The 15,044-nt window shown below is 37.7% G+C and overlaps 1 protein-coding gene across 1 annotated transcript in view; it reads left to right on the forward strand.

The window, feature by feature from the left end:
* Positions 1–9,925: 9,925 nt before the first annotated feature.
* LOC121372752 (E3 ubiquitin-protein ligase HACE1-like) overlaps positions 9,926–15,044 on the forward strand; it is a 33,857-nt gene continuing 28,738 nt past the window's right edge. Inside the window, exons 1-6 of the mRNA XM_041499243.1 lie at positions 9,926–10,069; positions 10,926–10,980; positions 12,426–12,515; positions 13,227–13,331; positions 14,422–14,497; positions 14,947–15,024. Of these exons, the coding sequence (XP_041355177.1) occupies positions 10,006–10,069; positions 10,926–10,980; positions 12,426–12,515; positions 13,227–13,331; positions 14,422–14,497; positions 14,947–15,024 (468 nt within the window). The 5' untranslated portion in view covers positions 9,926–10,005. The remainder of the gene's footprint in view (positions 10,070–10,925; positions 10,981–12,425; positions 12,516–13,226; positions 13,332–14,421; positions 14,498–14,946; positions 15,025–15,044) is intronic.

The raw sequence follows: 15,044 nt of genomic DNA on the forward strand, positions 1-15,044 counted from the left end.
GATATTATTACCGAATATTGCGAATCATTCGCAAAAATCAGGTATGTTTTGTTTCTTCAGTTCGAAGACTAATTCCTGACGTGACACGTTAGGTATTACGTAACCACCAGCTCGCCAGAGGGCGTATTCACTGGGATGGTACAAAATGGCTGCGCCCGTTATATATAATAGCCGTCACATTTAACCGTTTTATTAATTAACTATACGAGTATACTTGTTGATATTAAGCAATAATGTGAATTACCGTATGTATCGTTGAATATGCACACCAGTCCAAAAGCCTTGCTTTAGCATTCCTTTAACTGTTTGTTTCATGTCTTAAAATTGGAGGTTTCAAATGTCATATTATCATATGCAAATAATGTTCACCATACATATCTTTTTAGTCACAAATTAGATATGTCCTGACTCCAAAAGAATCACAAATACGTTTGTACATTTTTGTAGCTTTTTCTCTAAATGCAATAAGGAACACAGAGTCCCCAAATCAACTCTTTTCCACCAATCAACCGATCAATCATTTATTTCCATATATGAATTATACAGACATGAACAATACTATCAACAGCAAGAAAAGAAAAACAAGACATGTTATAATGGTTACACTATTCTAGCACAATTATAATATATAATATACTTGTAACAATATTTAACAAGTGACAATGTCGTTAGGTAGGAGGTCTATCAACTGAAAGTAGAAGACGTCTTTTTTCAAACATGTCGTAGTAAATGACCATATGAAGCGATTTTGAAAACCAGTAAGGCATACTAGTAATAGATAGCATAAAACAGTGATATATTCACAAGGAAAATGAGTATTTCTTCAGGTTATTAGACCTATTGTATGTTGAAGAGATATTTTTATTTCTCAGCTAGTGAACATCACAATAAAAAAGTTAGTTATGCCAAATGAGAATTATAATCAAGTCATATATATTCCTTACATATACCTTACACATTTAACATCCATATATACCTTAATTATATATATACTACTCAAAAGAATTTAAGGGTCAAAAATTTATAACCAAATAAGTTTCAGAGTGTATTAGATTGATGATGTAAACTACACCAACATTTTTATTTATTGTTCCATATTTACAAAACCCCCACAAATAAACGTCACTGTATACAAGAAAGTCACATGACATGCTGTCAAGTTGAAGGTTGTCAAACATGGATTTTACACATTAGAACATTCGTTTAATAGTGTGTGAATCCACCCCTGGCGCGAATACACTCGACACATCGTTGCCTCATGCTGTTGATCAGACGTCTGAAGAACTCTTGGGGAATGGCCTGCCACTCTGCCATAAGAAGTTGACCCAGATCATGAAGGTTGGCCGGAGGGGCATGGTTATCCCGAACTCTCCTGCCTAATTCGTCCCAGGCGTGTTCTATTGGGGCCAAGTCAGGCGAATATGCTGGCCAATCCATCCTGGCGATACCTTGTTGTCTGAGAAAGTCCATTACCACCCTGGCGCGGTGGGGTCTGGCATTGTCATCCTGCAGAACTGCCCCGCCGCCAATCTGCTGAAGGCCTGGGAGAACCAACGGCCGGATAATCTCATTCAGATAGCGGATTCCATTCAGATTGCCATCCACCACATAGAGGGGGGTCCTGTGGTGGATAGAGATGCCGCCCCACACCATGACGCTGCCACCACCGAACCGGTGACGTTGTCTAACGTTAACGTCAGCGAAGCGCTCCCCAGGACGTCTGTAGACACGAACCCGACCGTCGTTGAACTGGAGACTAAACCTGGACTCATCAGTGAACATCACTCGACCCCACTGAACACGTTACCACCGCAGATGAAGCGTGCACCAGTGACGTCTGGCCGTTCTGTGACGTGGTAGGAGTGGTGGTCGAACAGCCTGGCGACGGCAGCGTAGATTATTGGCTCTCAGACGATTGCGTATGGTTTGATCAGACACTCGAGGTCCAGTCGCAGTCCGCAGATTGTCACGTAATCGGCGTGCAGTGGTTGTGCGTTGACGTAGAGCCATATTGGTGATGTAGCGGTCCTCTCTATTTGTAGTGCTTCGGGGTCTTCCCAAACGTGGACGATTTCGAACAGAATTCGTTGCTTGGTACCGTTGCCACAGTCGGCCAACGACACTCTGACTGACACCAAGTCTCAGAGCAACATTTCTTTGCGTATTGCCATCCTGAAGCCAAGCAATAGCCCTTCCTCGATCTTCGATAGTCAGTTGAAGTCGTACCATTATCGAATTTGGAGTGTGCACCGTACACGAACGCAAGCTCCAATTATATGGAAATTCAGCATTGGGAACATGGAATACACGTGCAAAGCGTGCAAATGAAGCCCTTTGTGAAAAAGTAAGTTATGGGCACTTAGCAGACCTTTCGCTTTCGCCCTAATTTACGTGCAAATGCCATGATATATTTCTTCCTATGGAACTTTTCCAGAAAAATTACTTGACCGTAGACTTTTAAAAATAAATTTGAATCAAATTTATCTTTATTAACATTTATTTAATAATACTGTGGTGCAAACATACCTATTATGGATCACTGGTCGGTGCAAGTGGTTTACACCTACCCAATGAGCCTTGCGGAGCACTCACTCAGGGTTTGGAGTCGGTATCGTGATTAAAAATCCCATGCCTCGACTGGGATCCGAACCCAGTACCTACCAGCCTGTAGACCGATGGCCTGCCACGACGCCACCGATGCCGGTTAGTTTCAGTTGGAATAAATTCTATAAAGAAAGTCACAATATTGAGACAATACTGTGGTGCAAACATACCTGACAAAGCGATCCTCCCAAAAACTCCCACAAAAACAAAACGAATCGAACGCCGTTAAGAAAGAAAGAAAGAAAGAAATGTTTTATTTAACGACGCACTCAACACATTTTATTTACGGTTATATGGCTTCAGACATATGGTTAAGGACCACACAGATTTTGAGAGGAAACCCGCTGTCGCCACTACATGGGCTACTCTTCCGATTGGCAGCAAGGGATCTTTTATTTGCACTTCCCACAGGCAGGATAGCACAAACCATGGCCTTTGTTGAACCAGTTATGGATCACTGGTCGGTGCAAGTGGTTTACACCTACCCATTGAGCCTTGCGGAGCACTCACTCAGGGTTTGGAGTCGGTATCTAGATTAAAAATCCCATGCCTCGACTGGGATCCGAACCCAGTACCTACCAGTCTGTAGACCGATGGCCTACCACGACATCACCAAGGCCGGTCGAACGCCGTTAAATTCTTACACCTACACTCGATGACAATCTAATTAAAATTAGCTCCATTATTACATGTGGATCTAACACCAGCCAATTGGAGCTCATGTCCACCAATCAAAACCCTACTTGCAGAATCCTGCCAGTGATTTAAAACTAACAACACTGCGTAGTCCCCAATGTCCAGGTAACATTTCGTCTGTAAATAATAATTTAAATATTGACCAATCAGTCTTCAATTTTACATTAAAAATTATTTATTTTATAAAATAAAACATGTTTTAAGGCATTCGTAATTCACACGAAATATGTCGTATACCCACAGGATAATTCGGAATGTTTTCAAATTATTTTTAAATCACTGGCAGGATTCTGCAAGTAAGGTTTTGATTGGTGGACATGAGCTTCAACTGGCTGGTGTTAGATCCACATGTAATACAAGAGCTAATTTTAATTAGATTGACTCGATGACACTATCATCATTATTTAGCTTCGTATTCAATTCGTTTTAGATATTTGATCGTAATTGCACTTCGTATCCCTTTTTTTTTTATAGGTACAGTTGTTTAAATTACATTTTTTATTTTTCAAATACGATCAGATGCATTGGTAATCATCAAATTTAAATACGAAGTAACGCGACAAAAAAGTAAATACGATTTCTATATTTTCACTAGCTAAAATACAGTGAAAATATGACTTTTCACTGATATCACTTTTATGGTTTCCGTAGATCTATATATTTCATTGCTATGTATATAATAAAGTACTATATTTGTGTCCGTTAAATGACATGTATGTTATGTTACATTGTTACGATTGTACAACTCGCTATTTCCTAAAATGACGCATCACTGAAGTCTATGGAAACTGTTTCGTCGTTCAGACCGACATTGTAGATTAACGAAGTTCCAGGATTCGTTACAAGTCAGATCGTTACGGTACGCACGATGAAACAGGAGTTCATAATTTTGACCCTAAATGACAAAAAGAAAGTTTGCAATGGAAGCACTCCATGGCTCTCTCTCTCTCTCTCTCTCTCTCTCTCTCTCTCTCTCTCTCTCTCTCTCTCTCTCCAGAAAAAGAAATCAAAAGGTGTTTTTTGTGCGAGTGCGAATAATTTTTACATGCTCATATACCACTAGAGTTTCGAGCATGTCCGTCTCTGAAATTTACATCCAAAAATTAAATAGTGGGCCTTTAAAATTTTGATGCGCATCTCTAATTAATATAATTAATAAAGAAAATTCTACTCATTAAATTTGGTCGCTAGATTAGATCGGGTGGGGGTTTTTGTATCAAAAATATATGATTTTAGTTTTGTGGGATTCTGAAAGACTGTTAATGATCGCTTACCTCCAGAAAATTTACAGTTTGTTTTGTTTAACGACACCACTAGAGCACATTTATTTATTAACCATCGGCTATTGGATGTTAATTAAGGCACCACATATAGGCCTAGGCTACTATAAATGGGGATTACTATGCAGTTACATTGAAATGGTTGTGATATGTTATTAAAACCAAACATCGTGGTACCCTGGAGTAAGACATCATGCTTTTATATCTCAGTGCGTCAGGTTACACGTCTCAGCTCAGGGTGGTTGTTTGTTTTGTTTGTTTGTTTTGTGTTGGGATTTTTTGTTGATGTTTTGTTGTTATCTGTTTGTCGTTGTTGTGGGAGAGGGAAATTGGTGGGGTTTTTTTTAATGTTTTTTTCTTCTTCATCTTTTGTTTGTTTTTAATTCTGCAGCAAATGGATGTTGTTTTGAATTGCTTCCTCACCCTCCTTATTCCTCTAACCATATGCACTTTCAGACGTTTATCAGTTTCCTAAACAAAAAGACAAGTCACAGGAAAGCAATTTTGCTTCCAACGATGACATCACATATACAATATTTTTTAAGTAGTGACTAATTAAATCCAATGAGGTCAAATGTGGTTACTTTTTTAAAACATGCATATGGTTCCCATGGAACCCACAGGGCAGAAGAGAAAGAGGCCGCCTAAAGAACACATGGTGAAGAGACCTCCAGGTGGACACCAAGAAAACAGGATACACCTGGAGGCAGCTTGAAACCAGAGCCCAGGACAAACAACTCTGGAAAACAGTAGTCAACGGTATATGCCTAGTAATATGGTTTCCCCATGGTATTACATCAAAAATAATTTTAGTCAGTAATACAGTGTTTGTTGTCAAAAATAGATATCTGAGCAATAAATACATGGAAATTTATATCATCTACTACCAATGTGTGGAGTGCCCTTGTGCTTGAAACATGTATATGGTACCTGTAACTACTACAATTGTGTGCGAAACTAGGATTAGTAATATTGAAAATGAGACATGAAAGGTTCCACTTTCGTCAATTAATACTTTTGGGGAGGGTTGTAGTAGTCATATGTCATATGAGTAGTAGTTTGACAGTATCAGGAGAACCACCATCGCGTGCAGGTCTTCTGCAATATACTGCATATAAATATTGTCTAGTTAAAGACTGAAGTGGATAGTTTATATTCTGGTATGTGTAGCTTATGTTCTGAACAGTCCATTATTAATTGATTAGTTCCCGTGCCTGGAAAATTCCTTCCCAATTACTTGGCGACTGGATCAGTTCTTTGGCTTTTTTCCATGTAAGTCTTGGAGTTCATAGCATACAAATAAGATTATGTGCATGTCCTCTAGTTCACAGACAAACATAGTGGCGAGTCAGCGGACTGCTTGGCAACGTCAGCCTGGAGCCTATACTGTCCCAAAAGGAAAGGCTCTTTGCTATACATAGGCATATGGGCTCCCATTTTTGTGGGGGGGGGGGGGGGGGCAGGCTGAATCTGGATTATAACGTTTGCATTACTGCCAAACAGCTATATAGGGTTGCGAACGAATCGCCACGCATTTTTACATGGATTACAACTAATATTGTGGGTAGAATGGTGGAAATACATGGTGAAAAGTGTTCAAACCAGCTCATTTTCCCCTAATTTCTCTTTTGTTTTTGCCCGAATTTGAGGATTTTCTCTAGATAAGATATTTGGATTTCAATGGGCTTTCTGCCATCATGCCCGTTCTTTTAACACTTCCCTGTTCATCACAGAAGCTACATCAGAAGCATTAGACCTGAATATTACTATTTTTGTGGCATATTTAGATGCTACGTTAGTAAATGTAATGTAGTTTGGCATAAATGTGTGCTGGGCAAACTACATTATATCGGGCGCTATATCGTGATATGTACAGTAAGTTCACATCCTAGGTCAAATGGAATGGCCATGCATCTTGTACGCTTATGTTGGTGCAAGCACGCTGGATATCTCTAGGGGAGTCGTTGACAGAATCGCACAATGCGACCTATTCTGCAGGCATGTAGGTTGAGATATCCCGTCTTGTATCACACTTCAAAAGCTTAGTAGACCGGGCAGTAATGTAACGTTCGAGGTTGTTTTACACTGGAATTTCGGTGGTGGGTTGTTCAGTAACCCGTAGGTAGGTCATATAAGATCAGGAGCTCTTTCGCAATATTGATTCAACTATGAGACGACGAATCTTTTACTGATAATTATCTCGCAATCCCTTGTGTCCCACTGTGCCCGGCTTTGCAAATAGAGTCAGAGTATACCGTGCCAAGACGTCATCAACTGATACTTTGCCGAGTGCTAGGTATAAACCAGACGTAGCTGCGCCTGGTGGTAAATGCAACAGTCGTCTCATTCCAATAGCCGATGATTAATAAATCAACGTGCCCTTGTGGTGTCGTTAAACAAAACAAAATTTAACAGTTATCTCATTGTCTTTGGTAGACAACACTATTGTCCTTGAGAGGAGCTGTTAATAGTAAGACATGAAGGCCATACCTTAACTCCGGCAGTATCTAGCAGTTCCGGAGTTTAAGACGGGCACCAACAGGAAGTCCGCTGAGGTCGTGCATCCCAGCACTTATAAGTGAGTACGTTGTGCGACGGGCTGTCATAATATTGGCATTAACTGTTTTCTGGCTTCTTTTTTTTTGGTCTGGCTTTACATATAGCTGAACGTTGAATACCGAGGTGAGTTTCAATCAGTGTTACATTTAAGATGTGAGTATTACTAGACCACATCTGGTAATGTTCCCAGGTAGAAATATAGGTCCTGCTGTTCATCGACATTACTTCAGTCTTTGAGTCACTAAGTCCATACCTATCCTGATTTGCGTCATAATCAGCCATGTGTATCAGTGCTTGTAAGGAATCAGATATGGGGCCATGTGCAAGTAGAGAGACGCCGTCCGCATACTTGGATGGTGCCAATAACAAAGTCCAATCCAGAACGCGACAAAGTCTGGAACATATTATTTCCTCGGAGCTCGAATATTTCATTGGATGGTAGAAAATGTACTTTGGCCAGCACACATTTATGCCTACTACATTAAACTTTACTAACGTAGCATCAAGATATGCCACAAACAAAAAGTGGTATGCAGGTCTTATGCTTCTGGTGTAGCTTCTGTGATGAGCATGGCAGTGTTAAAAGAATGAGCATGATCGCAGAAAGCCCATTGTAATCTAAATATCTTATCATGTAAGATCACATTATTGGGGATGAGAAGGATCTTCTCCAGCAGCTTACCATTTGTACAAATAACGGTGATGCGGCGATAGTTGTCTGTCAAGATATCGGGTAAACTTGTTCTGCTTAACACAGGTTTTATCAAGCCGTGTCTCATTTGGCTTGGGTATGTTCGCTCTCTTACAGTGCGATTGAGGAGAAGCGTTATGATACTGATGACTGATATATGTCAACAAGAACCAGAAGTTGAGATACATTTTTAACTAAATGCCTAAAGAAACATACTATGTTATAAAGTAGGTCATATATGTTCATACTTATGTCTGAACTAAAACAAGAGTACTAGTGAGGTACATGATACGCCCGTCAGGACTTTGATGGAAAACCATATCTATATTAAGGAATATGTTTTCGGTCTGATTTAATTCTATGTGAAATTGCAATGGGATGAATGAACAATTTGTTTTGTACCAACCACCATCCCAAGTTGTTCCATCATGTGGTTTGATGATCCTGTATGCATCTGTATGCAAGATATGATCTAGACAAGGATTTACTGTCATGTGCAGTAGACCGTGAAAACTAGGTCACAGTAACTTAGTAACAGTACGCGACACACCGTCATCCCAAGTTGTTCCTACATGTGAGGTTTGATGGCCCTGTATGCAAGATATGGTCCGGACAAGAAAAAGTTAACAGACGGACGTACGTACAGACGGACGGACGGACGGACGGACGGACAACACCATACCATAATACGACCCAAAAATGGGCGTATAAAAATGAGTTTTCCTTTTTGACAGCCCAGGACAGGTAACACCAATTGTTGGCTAATTCTGTTATAAAATGTTCAACCAAAGGAAAAATTAACATACCAGATCCTCTACCACAACACCAACTTGAACTAACATATATACACACTACGTATACATACATGCACATATCGTATACACAGTATATAATATTCATTACCATCGTTACTATTACTGTATATATCAGATTTAACCATTTTAACCGTTCTTAGTATGTGGTCCAATGTATGCTTTGTCATTTTATATAATCCATATATGAAATAAATGATTTGAATTGAAATTGATATACACTCTTCAAAAAAAAGTAGGGGAACCTGAAATATTAATGTTAATATCAACTATTAGTCTGAACATACGTTTTGACCACAGACATCCTAGTAAAGAACGTTCAGGTCTGTTTATCAACACACCGAAACACATTCCATAGTTTGCACATGCATCACGCAGTTGCCCCGTACACGTGCGTGGGGTGTCATTTTCGATTTTGACCATTTCCAGGAAGGTCGATTAATCACTGTGGAACATTATTTCTGTCAATCTTTTTCATTCTGTTGATCATACAGTTGTTATTGTTTTGTTTTTAGTCATTTTTATTGTTTGAATAAAAAACGTCAACTTTCAAATTTCACTTCTGACCCCAATCATCCTTCAAGATCTGTGCCAGTTTGGTGGTAATAAAACCTACTGTAATACTGAACTACTGGTTGTAATGTTTGCCCAATTAATTCACTATTACCATATAACCATTCCCCACAGCTAATATACCCACCCACCCCAAACCCTTTCCTGTCCAGGACTGAGGAGTCGGCATAGACCGACACCTGCACCCATGACAGGCGTGCGCTACAACAGCTTGCTCTCAATGTGCACATTAAGTCCTATGGCCTGACCTGACCTGTCATCCTAGTTTGTTGTAGCTCAAACCAGTTTTCCTTCCAATAATTTGGTACGTACGAAAACATAGTATATTACGAAGTGAAATGAAAAGACACAGCTACAGACATCAGCACACGATCGCAAACACATTGATATTCTAAACAATAAAATCTCTTGAATATATTTGAATATGTAAATTTTGGTCACGAGAAACACCTTTAAAAGGCTGAAAACTCAGGATTAACGTCTATTGGATTTAATTTGATGTAGTATCTTAAAAAAAAATATATACAGAACGATAGATGTATTCGATCTAGGTGTAGAAGTCTATAAAATCGATTCGAAAATTCCTGCCCACTTACGGATTCAGCCGAGGGGTTCCGAATAACAATCCCGAGAAATGCCTATCATTATCTATTTATAACCACCAATGATCATAAGGGAAAATTATTTTTAGAATAATATTAAAGAAGAAACGCCGGAAGTTACTCTGATAAACAAAATGAATGAAATCGTTGTCAGTGGAACCAGATAGAAGTTGGTTTAAAATAAGAATATGGAGTTCCTGCAACATCTGGCGACATCTTTAAAACGTGGAAGAACAGCTGAGTTGCCACCAGGTAAAAAAACATACAGACGTGAAATTTTATAAACTGTATGATCTGCATTACGCTGGTAATTAGTCATTTTATGTCGGTTTTTGGAGATATTTTTTTTTTTTTTTTTTGAAGTTGTAACAGTGGGGGTGGGACTAAGGGAGGGGAACCTGTTCCCTAGCTGGAGGGGCCAGAGTTAGTAAGGGCCAGAGTATGCTTTGCCTCTTCCCCTTCCCATCCCCGTTGAAGGGCACTCTAGTCTTTCCCACAGCTCACAGGGAACACCTTTTTTCATAATGATACTATGCCTATGGATTCAAATTTAAATGTCCGTCTAGCTCTCTTACAGTCAGAGTACTCGGGCTAATTTACTACAAGTTATTTATTTCTGAGACAACTGTTTTCTAAATTGCACAAAAAAAGAGGTTATTATTTTTGGAGGAGGATGGGAAATTCTGACTACCAAAAAAACCAAACCCAAAAAGACAAAAAACCCAACATCTACTGCGATTTTTGCAGTCCGCAAACTAGGTTCGTAACACTTCGGTTTGAAAAAAAAAGAAAAAAGTTCCTACCTACCTACCCTATTTTTTCCAGAGATGAAACCTGAAACACATATTATGTTTTTGGCCTAACGTAAATGAATATTATTATTTTTGAAATTTTCTCTAACTGAAACAGTACAAGAATGTAGCTCATAATGTTACATAATCTAGTGGTACATGCTGTTAGAAACCAGAGTTCGTTACAAACATTCTGAATTGTTTTATTCAATTTTATATCTTCATTTTATCTGTCTTGGAGCAGATAAGCAATGGTCTTATTTGTTCACAACCATTATTCATGTGATGTTATATTTTTATATGTTTGTTTTTTCCAGATTTTAAACAAGCTTTCTATTTGTTGATGCCAATGGTGATAGCCAACCAACATAGGTAATATACATATTAGGTCAAACAAAATATATTGCTTGTCTCTGGTCAGCGCACATGTCGATTTTGACCCTGCGCATCAATATACATGTGTATATATTTTAAAAAATCAAATTTACCACAGTAGATACAACAATACCATACATACCTGTACCGTACCAGAAATAAAGCCACAATTGTGATGCACCGTGACATTTTGGTCCAGATAAGCTCATTTGGGATAAAGTTGAAATCATTAAAGTTGCCTTGGCTATATGAAAAATGTGACGGAAAGCATTTCGGGTACCAAGGCAAATGAGACCAATGAGAAGTGACTATGGCAAATGAGAATTACATTTAAAAAGCTCAAATATACCCGCCTTTTCTGTCTAATCCATGCTTTTCAACAACAAAAAAAAACATTCTGAGAGTACTGCTAAAGCAATACATGTTCCCTACTGGACCCAACAAATTTTTGTTTCTCCTAAGATCAAGGGCCATAACTCTGTAAAACAAAATGAGTAAATTGCCATGAAAGTTAAAGCTGATCTTTAACAGTACATGATAAAGCTATATACAAAATTTCATTTCAGTATCTTCAGGTATTGCAAAAAAGGTCTAGAAAACATGTTCATATCTCCTAAGTTAAAGGGCCATAACTCTGTGAAAAATGGGTAAATTGACATGAAAGTCAAACTTTGTTTGTATACTAAAGCTATATATAAAGTGTCATCTTAATATTTTGAGGCATTGTGGGGAAAAAAATCTGCAAAACTATATGTGGGACAGATAGATGGACAGAGACAGAAGGATGGAGATTATGGAGATTAAACCTATAGACTGAGTATAGTCCCCTCTGGTTGGACCGGTAAGGGACTCGTACAGAGAGAAGAAAAAACTGCATTACCAATTATTATTTTACCAAGGACATTAAAATAATTGCTTTGCTGTAAACCAACATTAATTTCTAGTACTAGATTAGTTTATTTTTCTGACAGAGGGTATGTGGTTCAAATCTCAGTACTAGAAGTTAAATTATCACTTAATCTAATTATATATATATTATTGAATATTTTTTTAATGCAATTGATCTCCATGTTACATAATGCACTTAGGAGCTGTTCACAATCATCAAAATGAAAATGTTGATAATTGTTATCAGCCCCATCAATGGCTTCATTATAGATCATTTCTCGTTCCAGCCAGTGCACCATGACTGGTATATCAAAGGTCGTGGTATGTGCTATCCTGTCTATGGGATGGTGCATATAAAAGATCCCTTGCTTTTAATCAAAAAGAGTAGCCCATAATGTGGAGACAGTAGGTTTCCTCCCTCAATATATGTGTGGTCCTTAACCATATGTCTAATGACAAATAACTGTAAATAAAATGTGTTGAGTGCATCATTAAATGAAACATTTCCTTCCTTCATTATGGATCTTTTTTTTAACTCTTGAAATTGTTTTCAGGTCTGTGAGTGATTTGTTGTGCAAGTCGAAGTATGACGTCAGTTATTCATGTGGAAGAGCTCACAGATCGCTGTTGCACATTGCAGCAAAGTTTGTATTACAGATTTTTTTTTTTTTTTTTTTTACAGATTTCAAATTTATGCAGACAATTATTGATCAGTACTTAATAATTATTAACGTTCATGAAAGTATGATAGCAACTGGATTCGAATCAGTACCAGTTTTAATAAACCCGATAGGTTAACCTTTGCACATTTAAAATCATTTTAAAATAAAGGGTCTAAGATACACATGACTGCTTTTGTTTCAAGCATACATGACATTGGTATTCTTGCTGGTTGTGTCCAGGTCAAAAAAGAAATTAAATTAAAATCTGTCCTATACATATATACATGTAATCATGTATTTCTGTGCATTGGGGTGGGACATAGCCCAGTGGTGTAAAGTCCACGCCTGATGCACAGTTGGTCTCTGATCGATTCTCGTCTGTGGGTCCATCAGGCTATTTCTTGTTCCAGCCAGTGCACTATGACTGGTATATCAAAGGCCGTAGTATGTGCTATCCTGTCTGTGGGATGGTGCATATTAAAGATCCCTTGCTACTAATGAAAAATGTAGTGGGTTTCCTCTCTATGATAGTATGAATGTGTCAAAATTACCATATGTTTGACATCCAATAGCCAATGATTAATAAATCAATGTGCTCTAATTGGTCGTTAAACAAAACAAACTTTAATTTCTGTGTATTATTCCACCCTCATTTACAGAGACCCAGCTATATTATCTGTTTCATCTTTTCAGTTGTGGATCATATGAGTGCCTGTGTCTGCTGCTGAAGAAAGGAGCTGGAGTGAACACTCAGGACGTGTCTGGGTGTACAGCACTACACCTTGCTGCACGTAATGGGTTAGTTGCCATAGAAACAAGCTTTTTTTCAGTTGTTATTTGTTCATCTTTACACCTTGCTGCACGTAATGGGTTAGTTACCATAGAAACAAGCCTTTTTTCAGTTGTTATTTGTTCATCTTTACACCTTGCTGCACGTAATGGGTTAGTTGCCATAGAAACAAACCTTTTTTCAGTTGTTATTTGTTCATCTTTACACCTTGCTGCATGTAATGGGTTAGTTGCCATAGAAACAAGCCTTTTTTCACTTATTTGTTCATCTTTATACCTTGTTGCATATAATGGGTCAACTGTCATAAAAATTAGCCTTTCTTTCAGATATTTGTTTTACATCTTTATACCTTACTGGATGTTATAGGTCAGTTGCCATAGAAACAAAACTTTTTTTCTTTCTTTTATTATTTGAACACCTTTCCTCGTTGCACATAATGGTTCAGTTGTAAAAAAAAAAAACCCACAAAAAACAAGCCTTTTGTAATATTATTTGTACATCTTAACATATTGCTGTGTGTAATTGGTCAGTTGCTATAAAAACATTCATTTTGTTGTTATGTGGATCAAGATTCAATAGTTACAGTATGAGAAAGTTTAAAGATGTGATTGACTCAGTAGTAGATAATCTAACAGATACTCAAGATAATATTTTTGCCATACTGGCAGGTCAATCCCACCATGTGACCGTATTCTATTAATTGTCATGCTCCCCTCCAGTCAGTTTTCCATGATCTGTACTGTCTGGTTGGAAAATGTATATCATGGCTCATTAAATGTCTTTGAACCACGAACGGCATGGAAAGTTTTTCTCTCATACAAGGGTTGAAATTGGCTGAAATTTCTGCCAGATCAAACAAGATCATAAAGTATAAACATAAAATAATTGCTGATTTAACTTTAAAGAAATATTTTCTGACCCTTGGTGATGTTGACCGGCAAAAACACATTAGGATGGCAGTATTTAGATCCTTGCCATAAGTGAGATGTCTTAAAGTTGAAAATAGGTTGGGCTGCTCAATTATATTGGTATGCACTTTGTCATGTCTACATGCAATGAACACTAAGTTACATATATTTCTTTACTTTATTTTGGCAGACATTTGAAATGTTTGAATAAACTGTTGGAGGTAAAATCAGACACCAATATTCGAAACAACGAAGGCTTGACGGCAGTAAGTTTTTGTCTTTGTATTATAGTGACTTTTTATACTTATTAAATGTATCATATTAACCCACAGATGCTTAATAGCTTATGCCATTCTTAAAGATGTGCATGTTAGTTAAATACTTGGTTGGAATTAAAATAATGTTGGTTTCCTCAAACCCATCTCTACATTTGAAACACTGGTTAAAATGTAAAACTTAATTATTTTTTTTTTTAAATACCAGGGTTTCATTTTTTTTTCTTTTTAGTAAGTAAAACAAAACTGAAAGTTCTGTGATAAAATACTTAAAAATAGGCTTGTGTTAAAATTATTTTAAAGTTTACCAACTATAACTTGTAGACTTGTTTTGGGTTGGGTGAAGTCATTTTTTTGTGGGTTTTTTTAACATTATGAATTTTTTAATAGATTTATGAAATATATTTTAATAATATGTGGAATTATTTTTCTTTCACCAGATCCACTGGTTGGCTGTGAATGGCAGAACAGAGTTGCTGCAAGCTCTATTTCAGCATGTTAGAGATGTCGATATCGAGGTATTTCCATTTAGAATTCA

The sequence above is a fragment of the Gigantopelta aegis genome, chromosome 4 (genome assembly GCF_016097555.1).
Source record: "Gigantopelta aegis isolate Gae_Host chromosome 4, Gae_host_genome, whole genome shotgun sequence".
Taxonomy (NCBI): Eukaryota; Metazoa; Mollusca; class Gastropoda; order Neomphalida; family Peltospiridae; genus Gigantopelta; species Gigantopelta aegis.